Raw genomic sequence first — 16606 nt, 5'->3', positions numbered from 1 at the left:
AGCTAGTCATCACCACCCACTACCAACTCTTGACCATGACATTATTTATAATACCTTATGCCTGAAAGGGCAAGCATGTTTGGTGTGACGGGGCTCCCAGTTAGAAACCCTGTAAAAAACTTTTGAGAATATAAATATATGCCTAGTTATTTTGAACAATGTTGTATATATTTTAGAAAATATTCATCCAAATCTGCAGAAATAATTTTGATAGTCTCAAAAACCCTTTTGATCCCCCCATTTTCATGATTCAAATTTTAAAATGTTCACACATAAAGTTAGGTTACTATTTCAAATTGTTACTTTTCTCAATGCCCATTTTTAAAGTAAACTTGTTCAACAAATTCAAGTGTCATAGATCTACTTGACCACCTCCTTCATTCAAATTGTTTTCTTTATTTATATTCTGTGCGAGTCAAAGGATACATACAAAATTTAAAGTTATTGTGTCAGAAACTGTGGAAGAAATACACAAGTCATGTATATGTATACATACAATTAGGAAGTTCTAAACAGTTGCTATCACACTTATTTAAGCAAACTATATTAGTCCAGTGTGGTCCACTTTACTCTTTAACACAGTTTCCAGCCAAACTTTCAACTATCTAATGAATTACAATCCAACAACAAATTTTCACTTTCTCTTCTGGAGTACTTGTTCAACTTACTTCAAAAGGAGTTGTATAGTCATCCATTCCACGATTGTAAATGTAAAAGATGCCATCATAAAGTCCATGATTCCAGCATAAAGTCATCACCTAATGGAGAAAATATCAAATGAAAGAAACATATGAAAAAGATATTTAAAAATACTAGAAAGAAGATTCTGATTATATTTTACCTACACATTATATTATGATCCATCTTTAGAACATTTCTGATTATAAAGAAAAAGTAAACTACCAAAGTGGTATTGATTCATACTTTTTAATTCAGTATCACACTTTCAAAAACTAATTTTAAATAAAATTTCTAGAAACAGCTGTTATTATTTCACTTGTCTATTAAATAGCTATTGTGGATTACTCTGACAGCAAGTGATGGATTCCACAGATAACAATACTAACAGTATAGTTGCTGTGGATTACTCTGTACCTAATATTAATAGGTGTTGTACAACTTATTAGTGATTATCCACTGCTTATTCCTACTGATAACTGTTATCCAGTATGTACCAATAACATTTTTCTGATGAAAGCTAAAAGGTTTTATCACTCATGATGTCTTAAGCTACTGTCTGGTGAAACCTAAATGTTACATCTTACTGTGATAGTCCAACGATGTTTAGTAATAAGATGTCTATAAATAAGCATCATTTTTTTATGTATTCTAAAGTTAAACTCTATATCAAAAAAAGAAGCTTTACATTATACATGAATCACCCAACACATTTTTTCCATTCGTTGGCTGTTAAATGGTAATATATCAAACTTAGTTGTTGTTTCATTATCCCAGTTTCTATAAACATTACTTTCCTGCATTGATATAAGATATATTATAAAATTTTCCTGCAGCATCCAATAACAACAAACAACATTCAAACTTCTTTCATCATGTTAGTTTAAAAACTTTCCTTCTTAAGCTATTAGTTTTACTGAATGAATGTGATGTATACTACCTGATGTATATCTAAACATGTGATGTTTAGTCTTACTATACAGGCTTCCAGAGCTTCGAACCTTTGTCTTTCCGTGAAATGAGCAACAAACTCTTTGGCGATTATTGGACTAAGTGAGGGAAGTCTGCTATCAAGAATATATGATTCCAAACTCTCCAGAAATACTCCACATGCTATAGGATCAGCAGAGAACCTCTCAAATATCTTCCCAAACAAAATTTCACTGATATAATTAGAAGAAAAATTTTTTTTCAGAGCCAAAAGCCATTTATCCACTTTAAAAGAAACATCACAAATTACCTAAGATAAGTTAAATACCAAATCACTTTTTACGTGTTTTTAATGAACACATTATACATAATAAAACCAGTGCCAAACAAATATTTTCTAATGTGTAAAAAGATAAGAGAATTTAAAGAAAGTATATTATGTTCTGAAATCAGCTGACTTGCAACAATGTACAGTTGTTTCCTTTTTAGTTGTTAGTATTATAACAAAAATATTTAGTGTAACCTTACACCATAAAGAAAAATTACAATTGTCATAACCAGGGAGCCACACCATGAAGTTTGTTGTAGCACTACAGGTCCCCAAATACTATTATTTTCCTCAATGCTTTATTTTGGCCAAAAAGATAAAAATTAAGAGTAAGAATTTTTTAAAGTACATTATAGGTAAACAAAATGTTAGGACAACTGGTCTTTTTGACTTACATTTATGACATGTTGAGACAATGGACTAAAATGAAGAAAAAGTATCAGCCTTTTGAAATTCCAGTGGTTTGGCTTAAGGATAGAAATTACAGAGATGACTGCTATTTTTGCTCATGTAACGTGAAAGACTATAACACAAGAAATAAATTCGAAATTTCTTATCCAAACCTTCAATCTACGATATGATCTGGTGATCATGGATCTGATGTATCATGTACCCTCTCCACTGGAAGCTCTTGGTACAGTTTCATCTGAATATGATGTCAGTAATAATGATAACAGGAATTGTTTTCAGCCTGAAACATCTGATGAACCACAACTTTTCACACAAGGTGAACTTAATGATTTGGTGAGAGACTGGATATTCCAAAGGATTCTTCAGAGATTTGGGTGTCCAGAATTCGAGCTAAGAATTTATTTTCTCCAGGGACGTAATTTTACAATTACAGAAATTATGAGAAAAAGAGTTTACACATACTTTTCACAAGAAGATTCACTGGTTTATTTCAACAATATTACTGAATTAATACCAATACTAGAAGGTGCAGTCTATGAACCAAGTGAGTAGTAACTGTTCATTGATTTCTCCAAAAAAAGTCTAAAAACTGTTCTCCTTCACAATGGTAATAATATATGCATCTATTCCTACTCCTCATTTAGTTCATTCAAGGAACTGTACGAAAATCTTGAACTTCTTCTTAATAGGGTTAAATACAAAGAATATAGTTGGCTACTCTGTGAAGAGTTAAGTCTTTTGTATGTTGTTGGGTCAACAATCTGGTTATATAAAGTTTTGTTGTTTTATGTGTGAATATGACAGCAGAGTATGAAATCAACACTGACTAAATAAGCAATGGACTACATAGAGTCAGCTTGATACCAGGATAAAAAACATTGATCATGAAAGTTTGGTTGAGATAAAGAAAGTCCTACTGCCTCCACTTCACATAAAATTGGTCTTGATGAAGCAGTTTGTAAAGGTCTTAGACATAGATGGCAACTGTTTCAAGTGTCTATATGACCAATTCCCAGCTTTTTCAGAAGTGAAACTTAAGAATTTTTGCTGGGCCTCAGGATTAGAAAACTGACTTCAGCTACACAGTTACAAAGGACAATATAGAAAGTTGAAAAAGAAGCATGGGTTTGAAGGTGCTATTGACAAATGTTTAGGACCCAAATTATGAAAATACTGTCAATAACATGTTTGATAAATTTGAAAAGTTTGGGTGTAACATCAGCTTGAAAGTTCATTTCCTTCATTCACATACTGACTACTTCGCTTGTTGCCATCAGTGAAGAACAAAGGAAAAGGTTTCCTCAAGACATTAGAGAAATGAAGAGGAGATATCAGGGAAAGGGGAACATCAGCATGATGGCCAACTACTGCTGGCCATTGAAGTGAGATGCTCCAGAAATGTGTTTTCTTACAGCAAAGCCACATCAGGCTATCTGCTGAGCCCACCAAGAGGAATCGAACCCTTAATTTTAGCATTGTAAATCCATAGACATACTGCTGTACTAGCAGGGGGCATAAAAGAAACATGAAAACATTTAGATTTCACAAAAACAAATTAAGATGAATGAGGATGTATATTTGTTTGACATCAATGTTTTTCCTTTTTCTTTAGTTTGATTGTATTTGTGTCAAAAACATAATAATAAAAAATATTCATTGTTGTAAACTAAATAATAAATTAATGAGTTTTTTTCTTTTCCCGATTTGTAAAAAAGTCCTTACATCCCAGAAAAAAGTGAATATTATTTTTGAAATCTGCATAGCTGAATTATGAAAAATTCATTATTAAAACTAAAACAACTTTTATGAAGCTTAACTTTGCAAGCTTGTATAATTTACAAAACAATTATAACCTCATATCAACCTTTGTTTACTTATAAACAAAATTATAATGCATTTTAAAAGACTGTATTTAAAATATGTTGATTTGATATGGTAAGCAAAGTGATAACGTAATTAAAATAATTTTGTTTTTGCTTTATAGTTTTTGATATTGCATTTAAATGTTCTTTTTTTTCTAACACAAAATACTATACAATATCTTAGAGCTCTGTCATCCTAAGCCTTCTTCAGGGAAACTACTAAGTTTCCATATGTCCAACTGGTTGGAACTATATCAAATGTTTACAAAGATTTTGAAGACAAACATGTATATTTTAATTCCCTTCAAATCCTTATAACACAAGTTGTTGAAACATTTCCATCAAAAAAGTAACCCAGCATCAACAGTTGTTGTCTCAAAGAGTACTCAAGTTTGTTTATAGTAATACTACAGCCAACAGTTATCAGTACAGTTAAGCCTACTTTTTTAATTATGTCTATATTTGGTAACTATAACCCACATAGTCATACATACTTCTTTCACTATGCCTATATTTAAAGTTATCACCCATATATGCACGTTCTTTTAATAAATAAAATTATTCTCCTGTAACACTGCAGATGGATTAACTGAAGAATAATACATGCAAAATACAAAAATAATCTAAAATTAACTAGCAAAGCTAAGTAGAAAAAAAAATTAAATGCTACTTTAAAAATTAGCAAGAAAATGAAAACTGCTTAAAGTTAACTGAAAAATGCAACAGTAAGTTTTGAAAATGCTGAATAACTGGTCAAATGTAAGAGATTACATACTTTCTTAGACCAAACATCCTTATCTCCACTAATAAGAATGCTAGAATGCAAATTCAGAAACTTTCACTAAGTGATAATCACCTAATGCTCAATCACTTGCGATGAGGAAGCACTCCTGGAAATCATATGTCATGCTATACATCTGTGACAATTGTACTGGTAATGTTAGATATGAGAAATATCTTTATGTATCTAACAGCCATGAGTAGCAGTCCTGACTGATCAATACTTTAGATTAACCCTTATGACAAAGTTTACCAAGTGTCTTACAATACCTCGATCCAATAAAAAGTATAGGAACATAAAATATTTTGTACGTTATTAATTTCACAAGTTGTAGGAGAGTAATCACAGCCAACCACATCCCAGTTTGTTGGTTTTAATGTTCACAGCTAATCATAGTCTAGTATATTGACTTCAAAGAAGTTTTTCTTCTAATCTAATTAGATTTCAGTACATTAATTTTAGAATATGGAATTCCAAACTTATCACATTCCAGAACATTTATTTCAAAAACAAGATAAAAGCTCTAAGTCAAGGTACTTTCCCAGTTTAGTGTTCTAAGCTAATCATATTCCAGTCAGCTGATTTTATAAATAAGCTTATCAATTTATGAGTAACAACACTTCACTATGTTTCTTATAAAGACAGGTTTAGAGTACACAACCAATCAAATTCAGTTAGTATGCTGTAGACTTGATTATGGTTCTTAATATAACACTTTAGTTTTAGTGCATCAGTTTCTGAGCAGTTACAATGACATCAGTTAATAATCCCTCTCATGTGTGTTTAGCTGTTATAATACCTTGCTTGCAACAGTCTATATTCTGAGCATTTGTACAGGCATCCCTCAAAAATATATCCTTCTGAGCTAAACTCATTATAATAGTTATTTCTCCCATGTGGATGACTATCTCTTACAAAAATAAAATATACATTCCTTTCACTCTGTTTGGTATAGTCAAATATAGGGGTTTTAATGATAAGGTTAGTTTTGCATGATCACATGTGGTTATTTATATTTTAAACATGTTAAGATATATGTGTCCTCTACCATAATATTAGCAGTTTCCTTTCTGTACTCCATGCTTTTTTATATTAATGTTGATTACCTTGTAGAATGTTGAAATTAATATCCATTATATTTAAAAACTGATAAAACATTATCACAAAGACAAAAAAAATTATTGGATATTATTACCTTCTCTTAAGAGCTAGGCAATAATCAACACACAATGGCACCACCTCACGATAGTGAGCAACTAAGACTTCAATTTTTCCCCATTCTGGACATAACTGTGTCATGGCCATGTCTACATACTTTTCAAGAACATCCACCATTTTCCTGGAAACTTCTTCTTTCCTTTGAGATTTTTTCCCAGTCAAACCTATAAATTGTTTTCCAGAAAATTCCAATTTTATTACAATATGTTTGTATTCACAAATCACAATTCCTTGGATGCACTTGAAAAACTGTACACTAATAGTGAAACAACTAACTACAACTTATAAAGTTTTGATATCTTAGCATTACAAAATTTAGTCAAAGGAATGCTTTAATTTAAACATATGACTTGTTTGAAATGTTTGATTTTGAAGAATTATGATAACTAAGTACATAACAAATCTTGGAATGCAGCTGAAACCTTTTTCCAAGTATTTTCTTATAGGATTCAGTCTTAAACAAAAGGTAAATTGTATGTTTAAAAAAATTAAGTTTTCTTCAAATAACCATATAACCAAATTTTGTAACATCAAATTGATAAAAAAAGAGTAAATTGAATATAATAACTAAATAGAAATAAGTGAAAAATACTATTAAAATCATTTTTAGAGATATTATCTTTTTATGTTAAATTTTTTGCTCAAATCAAACTGTCTGTTCCAACAAACTGAGTACATTTTTAAAATTTCAGATAACTCATTACATGCTACAGAAACCAAACTACAACATATTCTGGTAGATAGTTTTGATAATAAACATAAGGTACAAATTATCATATTTTAAAACATAGTCTAGCTGAAAGTACTGTAGGGGAGGTTTATACAAACAAGAATAAAAATATAAAAATATATTACATTTTTTTTCACAACTAGGCTTCACTATGTATCAACTTACATAAAAGAAAACATACTATTATTCACTAGTCTACATTAAAGACCTGTACTAGATACAAAAAAATGTCATATCTTTTCCATAATTTCACAATAAATATTATATAAAGTATATACTACTCACCTATAACAGCTTTAGCTGTGTCATTATAAAATGAATAGGCAATTGCCAATGCTTCAGGAAATAAGTTCTGTTTGATAAGGAAGTCAATTCTCTACAGATAGACAAAATATCAGTTTTTTAAGATAATGTTCTATGTCTTTTTTTATTATAATACAATCAAAACGATTTTAAAGTAACAACACAGAAAATCTATACTAATATTGACACCTTACTGTATCTTTATTATCATAACAAAAGCTTTAAAATAATACAGAATTCCTATGTTAATAATGATGAATTACACCTATATTAATAAGTTACTAATCATTTATGTTTCCAACATTTTTATCTCTTCAACAATTTATAGCTGGTACAAAAGAAAACTATGCTACAGCAGTAACCTTTAAAGGTATTACTTTTAGCTATAAAACATATCCCAAATTCAGGTATTACACCTGAAATATGCAAGTACTGCATCCCTTACTTTTCTATGGTGTACACTTCATACCTGTAAAATGTTAACACTTTTCAAAGTTCTGATTTGGAACATGCTGTTAAAATATGGTTGAAGTTATGTGCTAAATTTAGCCTGAGGTGTTACTTTTTGTAGAAGGGAATTTAACAATATATTCATGTGAATAGAGGACTGCTTTACATCTGTTAATATAATAGCATATTTTAAGATTCTTGAAATCCAGTTTTCCAATTGGTTGGATCAGATAGCATGTGCATTGAGAATGCAGTTTGGCACTTTGATCTTAATATATAAAACATTCATTTTGAATTATGAATGAAACAGACTGTACTGTGGAGTCTTGTTTTTGTTTCCAATGTCTCTCAGTCCTCTAATCATGTGCTATTTAGCCACTCCACTTTTAATCTTTCTGCATCACACAAATATTAGTTTACTACCATTACTTAATCCTAAGTGCATGAGGTTGGTCCACTGCACCAAGCTTGTACTGGAGAATTAATGTTTACCAAAAATTACACAATTCTAAACTTATTTAATATATTTTTATGAAATTTGTTAACTACTAATAAATAGTAAATATTGCACACAATATTATTAGTATTTCTACTAAAGATTTGTCTCTGAATTTATTTTCTCAATCTGACTTAGAACTTGATGAGTCAAAGTGCAAGATGATTTTCAAGTTACAAATAAAAAATTTTTTTTAGTTAAAAATTTACATATTTTATCCACATAACATCTAAATACTTTTAATTTAATATAAAAAGGTTTTTTTTCTGTGAAACATTTATAAATTATCTGTTATTTTTTTCTACCCAAATGCTATACAGGCTCAATGCCTCTGACTGATGTTACAATTACCATAAAAACAAATCTAGTACATATTGCAAATTGAGATGTCTCCCATTTGAAAAGCTATGCATGTAGACAAAATGCAACATTCACTTTTGAAATTACAGACGAACAGGCATAAATGATGTTGATGTCAAATTTTATTTCACGAGCACTAACTGGTTAGGAAGCACTCACACTATTACTGCATTTCATAATATGATGCAACTTAATGAATAAAAGTTTAGATTTACAATACATTATTGTTGAGCATCACTTAGCATGATTAAAATGCTCAACAATTACTTTCTGTGGTCAGTGATATAAGTAGCTCAGAGCCTTTGGCTCCAAATGAAACCAAGAGTACAACACAATTAACTTTTTTGAAGTGCATGAAAGAATATAAATTCCTGGATTCACTTGAACTTTTTCCATCACTGGGGACATGAACCTTTACTTGTATGAAATAAATTCAAGTTACTCTTTGCCTTTTTGGATTGACGGCAGCCTGTAACAGAAAATTACAATTACCATATTTTGTGGTGTATAAGACTCCTTTTTTTTTTTTTTTTAAAAAAAGAGTCTCAAATCTCCCCTGTTTCCTATACACCAAAGGTAAAAAATTTTATGCCTCTACTTATTTTGAAGTATTCTAAAGAACAATAAAAGATCATGTTGATGTTGAACAAGTAAATAAATGACAAATATTTTTTTCCTTGAAAATAGGGGTGCATCTTATTATACACCAAAAAATACGTACTTTTCCTAAATTCCCTCAAGCTCATAAAAGGATACATCAGGTTTTCATTAAATTTATTGTTTTACTGATCTTTGGACAGTGTCTAATTATTCAAGTAGCAATAAGCAACTAAGCAGAAGTGCAGAAAATTTAGGAGAAAAAAGTTTCAAGTTATATCACATAATGTCCAGTTATGCATGTTCCTTGTGCATTTCTCAAGATAATTTTTTCTAAACTTTTTTCACTAACCTAATAAGTTACTTGTGTTGAAAAGGATTCACCAATAAATACAAAATATACATAAAAGATGAAAATTTCGACATTGCAGGATTGAGGGCCTTTCTCAGAAGTCAGCCTTCCTTAACACTAAATTTGTCTCACTAAAATTGATTTTCCAAAAATATATTTCATGCACCTTTCAAGCATGCATTTTAAAATAAGAAATAATTCAAACATTAAAAAAGAACACCCAAAAACTACTATAATTTATCTGACTTTCTTAGTGATCTATACAAAATTTCATTACTTACTGGAGTAACAACTTTGGTCTTCATTCAGGAAACTTGCTTGGTAATATTTTTTACAAAAATAAGTTAACATAAGTATCTTATAATTATGTAATTAACAAAAGGCTTCTCTGTTGGCCATAAACATGCACCATTGACAAGTAAGCATGAGTAGATATTCACTTTCACAAGGATGAAGAATTAGGAGAAACTTCTGTGGTAAGTGTAACAAATAGACTAATATAACAGAAAGTATACAAGGTGGGAAGTTCTTATTTTAAGTTCTGGTGTGTTATCTCTAGTTAGTATATCTAATTGTAGGGCGTTTTGAAAATCACATTTGGGAAAAAAGAAAATCTAAAAAGGAGAATCCATAACAGAGAGGCATCACATGACATGAAGATTGAGAATTTATTGAAATATTTCATTTTTAAAGTAACAAATCAAAGCTTACATATTATTAAGATTTGAAGTATAAACTACGTTTTTATGCCAAATTTATCAAAACATTGACATCAAAAATGTTTAATTAAATTTTTTATATAATTCTGTAAAAGTGCACTTTGATCTCCTCCCATACACATAAGGTTTGTCAGCAATTTTTACTCTTTCACTTTAAATAATAAAAAAAGACTTATTTTCAATCCAGCTTCATTGCTTTGTTTTGCTGCCTTCATTCCATCTATGACAAATTGAACTACAACTGTCCTTCTGAATACTAAATTGTTTGTTTGGTTTGTTTTTGAATTTCATGCAAAGCTACTCGAGGGCTATCTGCACTAGCCATCCCTAATTTAGCAGTGTAAGACTAGAGGGAAAGCAGCTAGTCATCACCACCCACCATCAACTTTTGCACTACTCTTTTATCAACGAATAATGGGATTGACCATCACATTATAACACCCCAATGGCTGAAAGGACATGCACGTTTGGTGTGACATGGTTTCGATCCAGCGACCCTTGGATTACAAATTAAGTGCCTTAACAACCTGGCCATGCCAGGCCCTGAATACCAAATTCTTATACCTCTAGTTGTTGTAGAGGTCAAATGGCTTTGTGGTAAATTCATCCAGACACTCTTCCTGATATGAATGTGAAAGATGTTTTTGAAAATTTACTAACATTGTAAAACTATTTTTATGATGTGCTACTTCTGCATGATCACAACTTCAATAGTTTTAAAATACTTTAGAGTGCAAAATCTGAAGAGGGACATGCTTAAATAAATTATTTTAAAATAAACTCCTGACAAATATAACATTCTGTGTTTATATCTCAATCCAAAAACAGACTTAAGATATGTAAATTAGTTTAGAAACCCTTTAACAATCTATGTTTGATATACTTCAAGTAAATGGGTTAAAAACACAACAAAACACTTCATAAATCTAATATCCTAAAAGTATCTCAATCCGATTTTATGGACTGAAGACATGTTCTAAAACTGTAAATTTAATTACAGATACAAAATTTAAGTTGTTTTATAAGAAACTGCAACTTTAACTTACTTCATTCCAGGTACGTGGACTGAAGACATGGACAGACTTTAATCCCAGTAACAATAGTTGTGATCCAAATCCTGCCATTGAATAGAAACAAGCTCTTTCTCCTGCTACAGCCTTAGTATGAAATTTGATTTTTGCTTAGTTTAAACAAGATCAATAAAGTAGTTACTTTCCTTGTTACAAATACCATAAACTCATGTTTTTTCTTATTCTCAAGCTTTCATCTGCAAGTTGTGGACATTTGTTATAAGTTTCTTGATTTGAAATTATCAGTAATTAGATTTATTGTAATCACTATAAAACTGTCAGATCTATATTGGCTCAACTGTTCATGGCTTATTGATTTTTGACTGCTGTGAATTATGTTAATTGAGCTTCCTTATCACTTTAAAAAATACACAATGAAATACGGGCTTTATTTTTACTAACTTCTTAACAGATATGATGAAGGTGAACTATCCTCAACTAGGAACATAAAACATTATTATTCAAACATCACATGAAGAGTGAAGCCACTACAAACTTATTCTGTAAATCTTCAACTGTGTATCTTGTGGTTCAAAACAAAATCATTCAACTAGATATTAACACTGGATCAGGTTCTAACATAAAAAGAAATAATTAATCTCTTTATGAATTTCCTATCAGCCATTTCAAATTTTTCAACCTTGTGAAATTTTATATTTTAATACATACCAAATATTTATTTCATGTAAAACCAAAACTGTGTGCAATTAATATATATACGTAATACAAAGATTAGTTTTTAGTTTTCAAAATATAAATTTCTATAAGAGTACGCAACCTTGTATTATAGTAGTAATTTTTTCTCCCTTACCATGGCTTTACTAACATTCCCACCAGTTGCTAAGCCTTTGTAGTGACTAGTACCATAAACAAGTTGAACGTCTCCAATGTCAAGGACCTGCACAGATGTAGAAATAAAACAACCATTAATTTCAAAATTTACAGCTATAATGCAATCTTAAGGTTTTAAGTTACTTATAAATATACAATGAATCAATTGTATATTTGAAAAATATGTTTCATGAACAAACTTATGGCAACCACAATCATGAAAAATAGTTACTGAAAACAACTAAATATACAAAAGAAAAATTTAAAACTGATGCACTTTCCAAAAACAATCTTACATTCAAAAATATATCAATTAACAAATGCTTATATTAACTGAGTTCTTACCTCCAATTCTTCTGCACTGCGAATATCAATAAGATGCAACTGTTCAGATGTGTCCATTGTAACTAATGTACGGCAATTTAACCACTGGACAGTCAAGGTTTGACATATAAAAGAAAACAAATGTTTCATTAGATTTTCTTGGAATAATATTTGTTTTTAAAATTAAATTCAGGTCAAATCTTTAAATAAACCAATAGGTTATCCTCAAATGTCATTATTAAATAAAATAATTAGATCCCCCCCCCAGTTTAACAAATTTGCTATATATTCTTTTTCACTTCACTCCTTGTTCTTTTGCTTTGTAATAATCATAACTGTATAAAATATGAACGTTTTTAAAAGTACCTTTTACAAAGATAAATTAGAATGTTATTACTTAAAGAAGTGAACTCATGTAGTGTGTGTATGTGTACTTAACATTTCTTAAATTCAAATTGGACACCTAGCTCTTGATGTATTTTTAACTCTCTACTGACATTTGTATATGTTAGTTTGTAACTATGTGTGTGTATGTGTATACATAAAAATGATTCAAAAAAGATCAAACAAATAAATAACTACAGTATTTATAAACATACAACTTACAATGTAATTTAAAATTATTTTTAAAAAATATATAAATACATAACACTTGAAACTATAATACTTTTATTATTTTTTGGCATACCAGTTAAACCTATTTGCCATCCTTGCTATATCTGGTAGCCCTTTAACATATGTTGCACATATGTACAAGCAGTCTTGTAAACTATCTTACTAAAAATACTGAAAATATTTAAAGCATTGAAATAGTTAAAAACACTATCAGTTACTTAAAAACAACTCTCCTGTTGCTGGAAAAAGACACACACATATATAATATTCCCTCTTTTCTGCACTACTCCTCAAAAAAGTAGGACATTATTCTCTATAAAATCGTCATGGCTCAGACAAACCACGTTTATTATAGTCTTCAATTTTGTTTGGCTCCAGAGCTATTACATAGAAAATCAGACCACTCCTGCCACACCTACCTGTCATAATTCTCTCTTATGTTTAACTATATATTACCTATAATTAATAGAAAATCAAGGTTTTCATATGTCAAATGATGTACTGTGTAACATAATGATCTGGACACCCAATTGAAGGAAATTCTGAAACTCACATGTGGGTAAAAAGAAAATCTAAAATAGAGAATCCAGAGAGAGTTAAAGAGCTGTGAAAAATGCTAAGAATTTTCAAGTTAGAATGCCAAGACCGCATTTAGTCTCATAGTTCATGGTGGCATTGTAAGTGGCATTTTCATCAACCAGTAAAGACCTTACAGAAACTATTTAAAACTTTATTTGAATGGCAGAAATGGAAACCAATGCTCATTCAAACTGGATGTAAAATCTATACAAGGAAAAATTGTCTTAGTGGATGTATATTAAGTTAATTGTAATTCAAAAAGATTATATTTCAAAATTCATAGTTTTTGTTTTCTGTGTCTAAGCTTCAATTTCTTACTTCAGAATTTTCTGACACCAAAAATAACTTCTTAAAGTTTCCAATCAACCACAAACTATACATGACTACAAGAAAAAGTCTAAGATATTAATCATAAAATAAAACAATATTGTAACAGTTACAGAACAAAAACACAGTAAATAGAATGAACTGTCAGCAGTCTTGATGTTGGAAAAAAACGTTTCTACATATTCATGTGTCTTCTTCAGTCTCACATTGTCTGATGTGTTAAATAAACTTTTACAGTTTTCTTAAAAGCTTGCCAAATTTCATAGTTGGTTGGTTGGTTTAGTTTTTTGTGGCACAAAGCAGCTAGGCTATCTGCGCTAAACGTCCGGTAAAAAGGTAAAAATAAATTAAATGTAGTAAAATACATAAAAGGAAATGAAGGTAAAACAAAACATCACTGAAAAACAGAAAAAGCATAAAACCAATGTTGACACCTAGTCTACAATGTTAAGAGAGAAAGCAGAGTAAGAGAAGTTGTAAAGGACTTTCTGTAGCATAATGGTAATGATCATAACCCACCAGGAAGACTAACAGTAAAGTATAAGAACCACCGTCAGTCACCTGAAGTTGGCCTTTCCAGTCCTGGTTCTGGATTATGTGTCATAACAGCCATTATCAAAAGGTGAAGTAATAAAAGTTTTAAAAGACATGTAGCAAAACCCTAATAATAATAGTAATCAGCCAAATGTCCTGTGAAAAGGTAAAAGTAAATGTAGTAAAATTCATAAAACAAAATGAAGGTAAAAACAAAACAGCAATTAAAAATAGAAAATGGCATAAAACCAAAGTTGACATCCAGTCTACAAAGTTGTAAAGGACTTCCTGTAGCAGAAAGGTAATGATCATAACCCACCAGGAAGACTAACAGGTAAGTACAAGAACCACCGTCAGCCACCAGAAGTTGGTCTTTCCAGTCCTGGTTCCAGGTTATGTGTCATTATGGCCAGTACCAAAAGGTAAAGCAATAAAAGTGTTAAAAGACATGCAGCAAAATTGTAATAACAACTCGCCAGGACAACTAAGGGGTAGTTCAAACAGCAGCGTTAGTCACCTAAGGTTAGCCTTTCTAGTCCTGGTGTCGAGTTACTTAATGTTCTGGCTATTTTCCAATTTCAAATTGAACTAGAGAGATTGAAACTCTTAAAAGGGAACCACAATTAAAAAAGTGTAATTAATAAATATCAAACACTTAAATGAGATTAAAATTATTAATGGCCATTAAAAAACTAAAAACTTTATCAAGGTGGACAGTGTCACTGTCACCAATAACACTGTCCAATGTTACGGACAAACCTTGAGACAGAACATGTTTAAAATAGTGCCGTCATTGAGAGTCGTAATGATGGCAAGAAAATAAAATGTGGCTTACAGTGATTTGAGTGTTACACAAACTACACACTGGTGCATCAGTTCCAGATAAAAGAAAACGATGAGTTAAAAACTGTGACCAATGTGTAGTCTAGTTAGAACAACTTCCTCCTTCCAAACCTTACGGAAGCTAGATGGCCAAAGCCCAATATAGGGTTTTATTTGGAAAAGCTTGTTGTCACGTTGCTCACTCCAAGTGGACTACCAGCTGGCTCAGAGCTGAGCCTTGAATACAGGACCATAGTCCATGTACAGAATAGGCACAGTGGTGATAGTGCCAGAGCAGATAGATTTAGCTGCCGTGTCTGCAAGCTCGTTCCTGTGAATACCAACGTGGCCTGGTATCCAGAAAAACTGGATAGAAGTAGATGTTAATGAGAAATGGCCAGTTGGTTTTGAATATCAGCAAGAACAGGGTGTGAGCCAATGTGAAGCAATTCCAGGGCCAGTAGAGAACTAAGTGAGTCAGTATAAATAGCTCTGTTGGAGTACTGTTTAGCTTCAATATGATCCAGAGCAAGAGAAATGGCATATAGCATAAATTGGAATGGAAAGATTGTTCAAAATATGTTCAGTAAATAAAAGGCAGTACTTCCAATCGGGAGTATCTGCCTTTCTCATATGACTTAAATAAAGGCCACATTTGGGGATTGTAATAAGCCGTGGTGGGATGGGCTGACCAGTGGATTCTGCAATGTTATCAAAGGACAGACTCAATTCATCCAATTGTACCTGGATGCGCAGGCCAAAAGGACCAATAGCAGATCATCTTTTCTGAAAAAGCATGACCCACAGAGGAAGGAAAACACACCCTCAGGTGGGATGCTTTGGTGAGGAATGAAGTTTCAAAGAATATAGTAAAGACAGTTACAAACGGCAAAGGTGCAGAGAAGGTTCATGAGATTCTATGAATAAGCTTTGAACTGGAGAGATGCAGAAAGCCCCAGTGCAGAGTCGATGTCCTTGTTGATGAATGGGGTCCAGCATCTTTAAAGCCAAGGGTCTGGCAGAGCCATAAACCTTTGATCCATAGTCAAGTTTCGATCGAATAAGAGCACGATATATCGTTAACACAGAACACTGATCTGCTCCCCAACTGGTGATAAAAAGGACATGGAGGATGTTCAGTGCTCTTATGCATTTGACCCGTAGCTACTTTAAGTGTGGTATAAAGGTCAGCTTACGGTCAAACATAAGCCCCAAGAACTTGGTCTCAGGGACTACTGGCAGTGAAACTTCACCGATACAGAGTTCAGGATCAGGGTGAATACCCTGTT

General features: G+C 31.3%; 1 protein-coding gene across 8 annotated transcripts in view; it reads right to left on the bottom strand.

Annotated features, from left to right (window-relative positions):
- Vps8 (vacuolar protein sorting 8) overlaps nt 1-16606 on the bottom strand; it is a 109597-nt gene that overhangs the window by 56353 nt on the left and 36638 nt on the right. For all 8 annotated transcript variants that reach the window (XR_013030924.1, XR_013030923.1, XR_013030925.1 and 5 more), the window contains exons 14-20: nt 12462-12545; nt 12097-12183; nt 11262-11372; nt 7224-7314; nt 6186-6372; nt 1619-1841; nt 669-758 (exon numbers count right to left, since the gene is read on the bottom strand). Coding sequence is in view for 3 of the 8 variants with exons in the window: in XM_076512313.1 (XP_076368428.1) it covers nt 669-758; nt 1619-1841; nt 6186-6372; nt 7224-7314; nt 11262-11372; nt 12097-12183; nt 12462-12545 (873 nt within the window). In the remaining 5 variants the exon portion in view is untranslated. The remainder of the gene's footprint in view (nt 1-668; nt 759-1618; nt 1842-6185; nt 6373-7223; nt 7315-11261; nt 11373-12096; nt 12184-12461; nt 12546-16606) is intronic.

This window comes from Tachypleus tridentatus, chromosome 7 (assembly GCF_004210375.1).
Source record: "Tachypleus tridentatus isolate NWPU-2018 chromosome 7, ASM421037v1, whole genome shotgun sequence".
In the NCBI taxonomy this organism is placed as follows: domain Eukaryota; kingdom Metazoa; phylum Arthropoda; class Merostomata; order Xiphosura; family Limulidae; genus Tachypleus; species Tachypleus tridentatus.
Note: the sequence above shows the minus strand (reverse complement) of the source record. Positions and strands in the feature narration are given on the sequence as shown.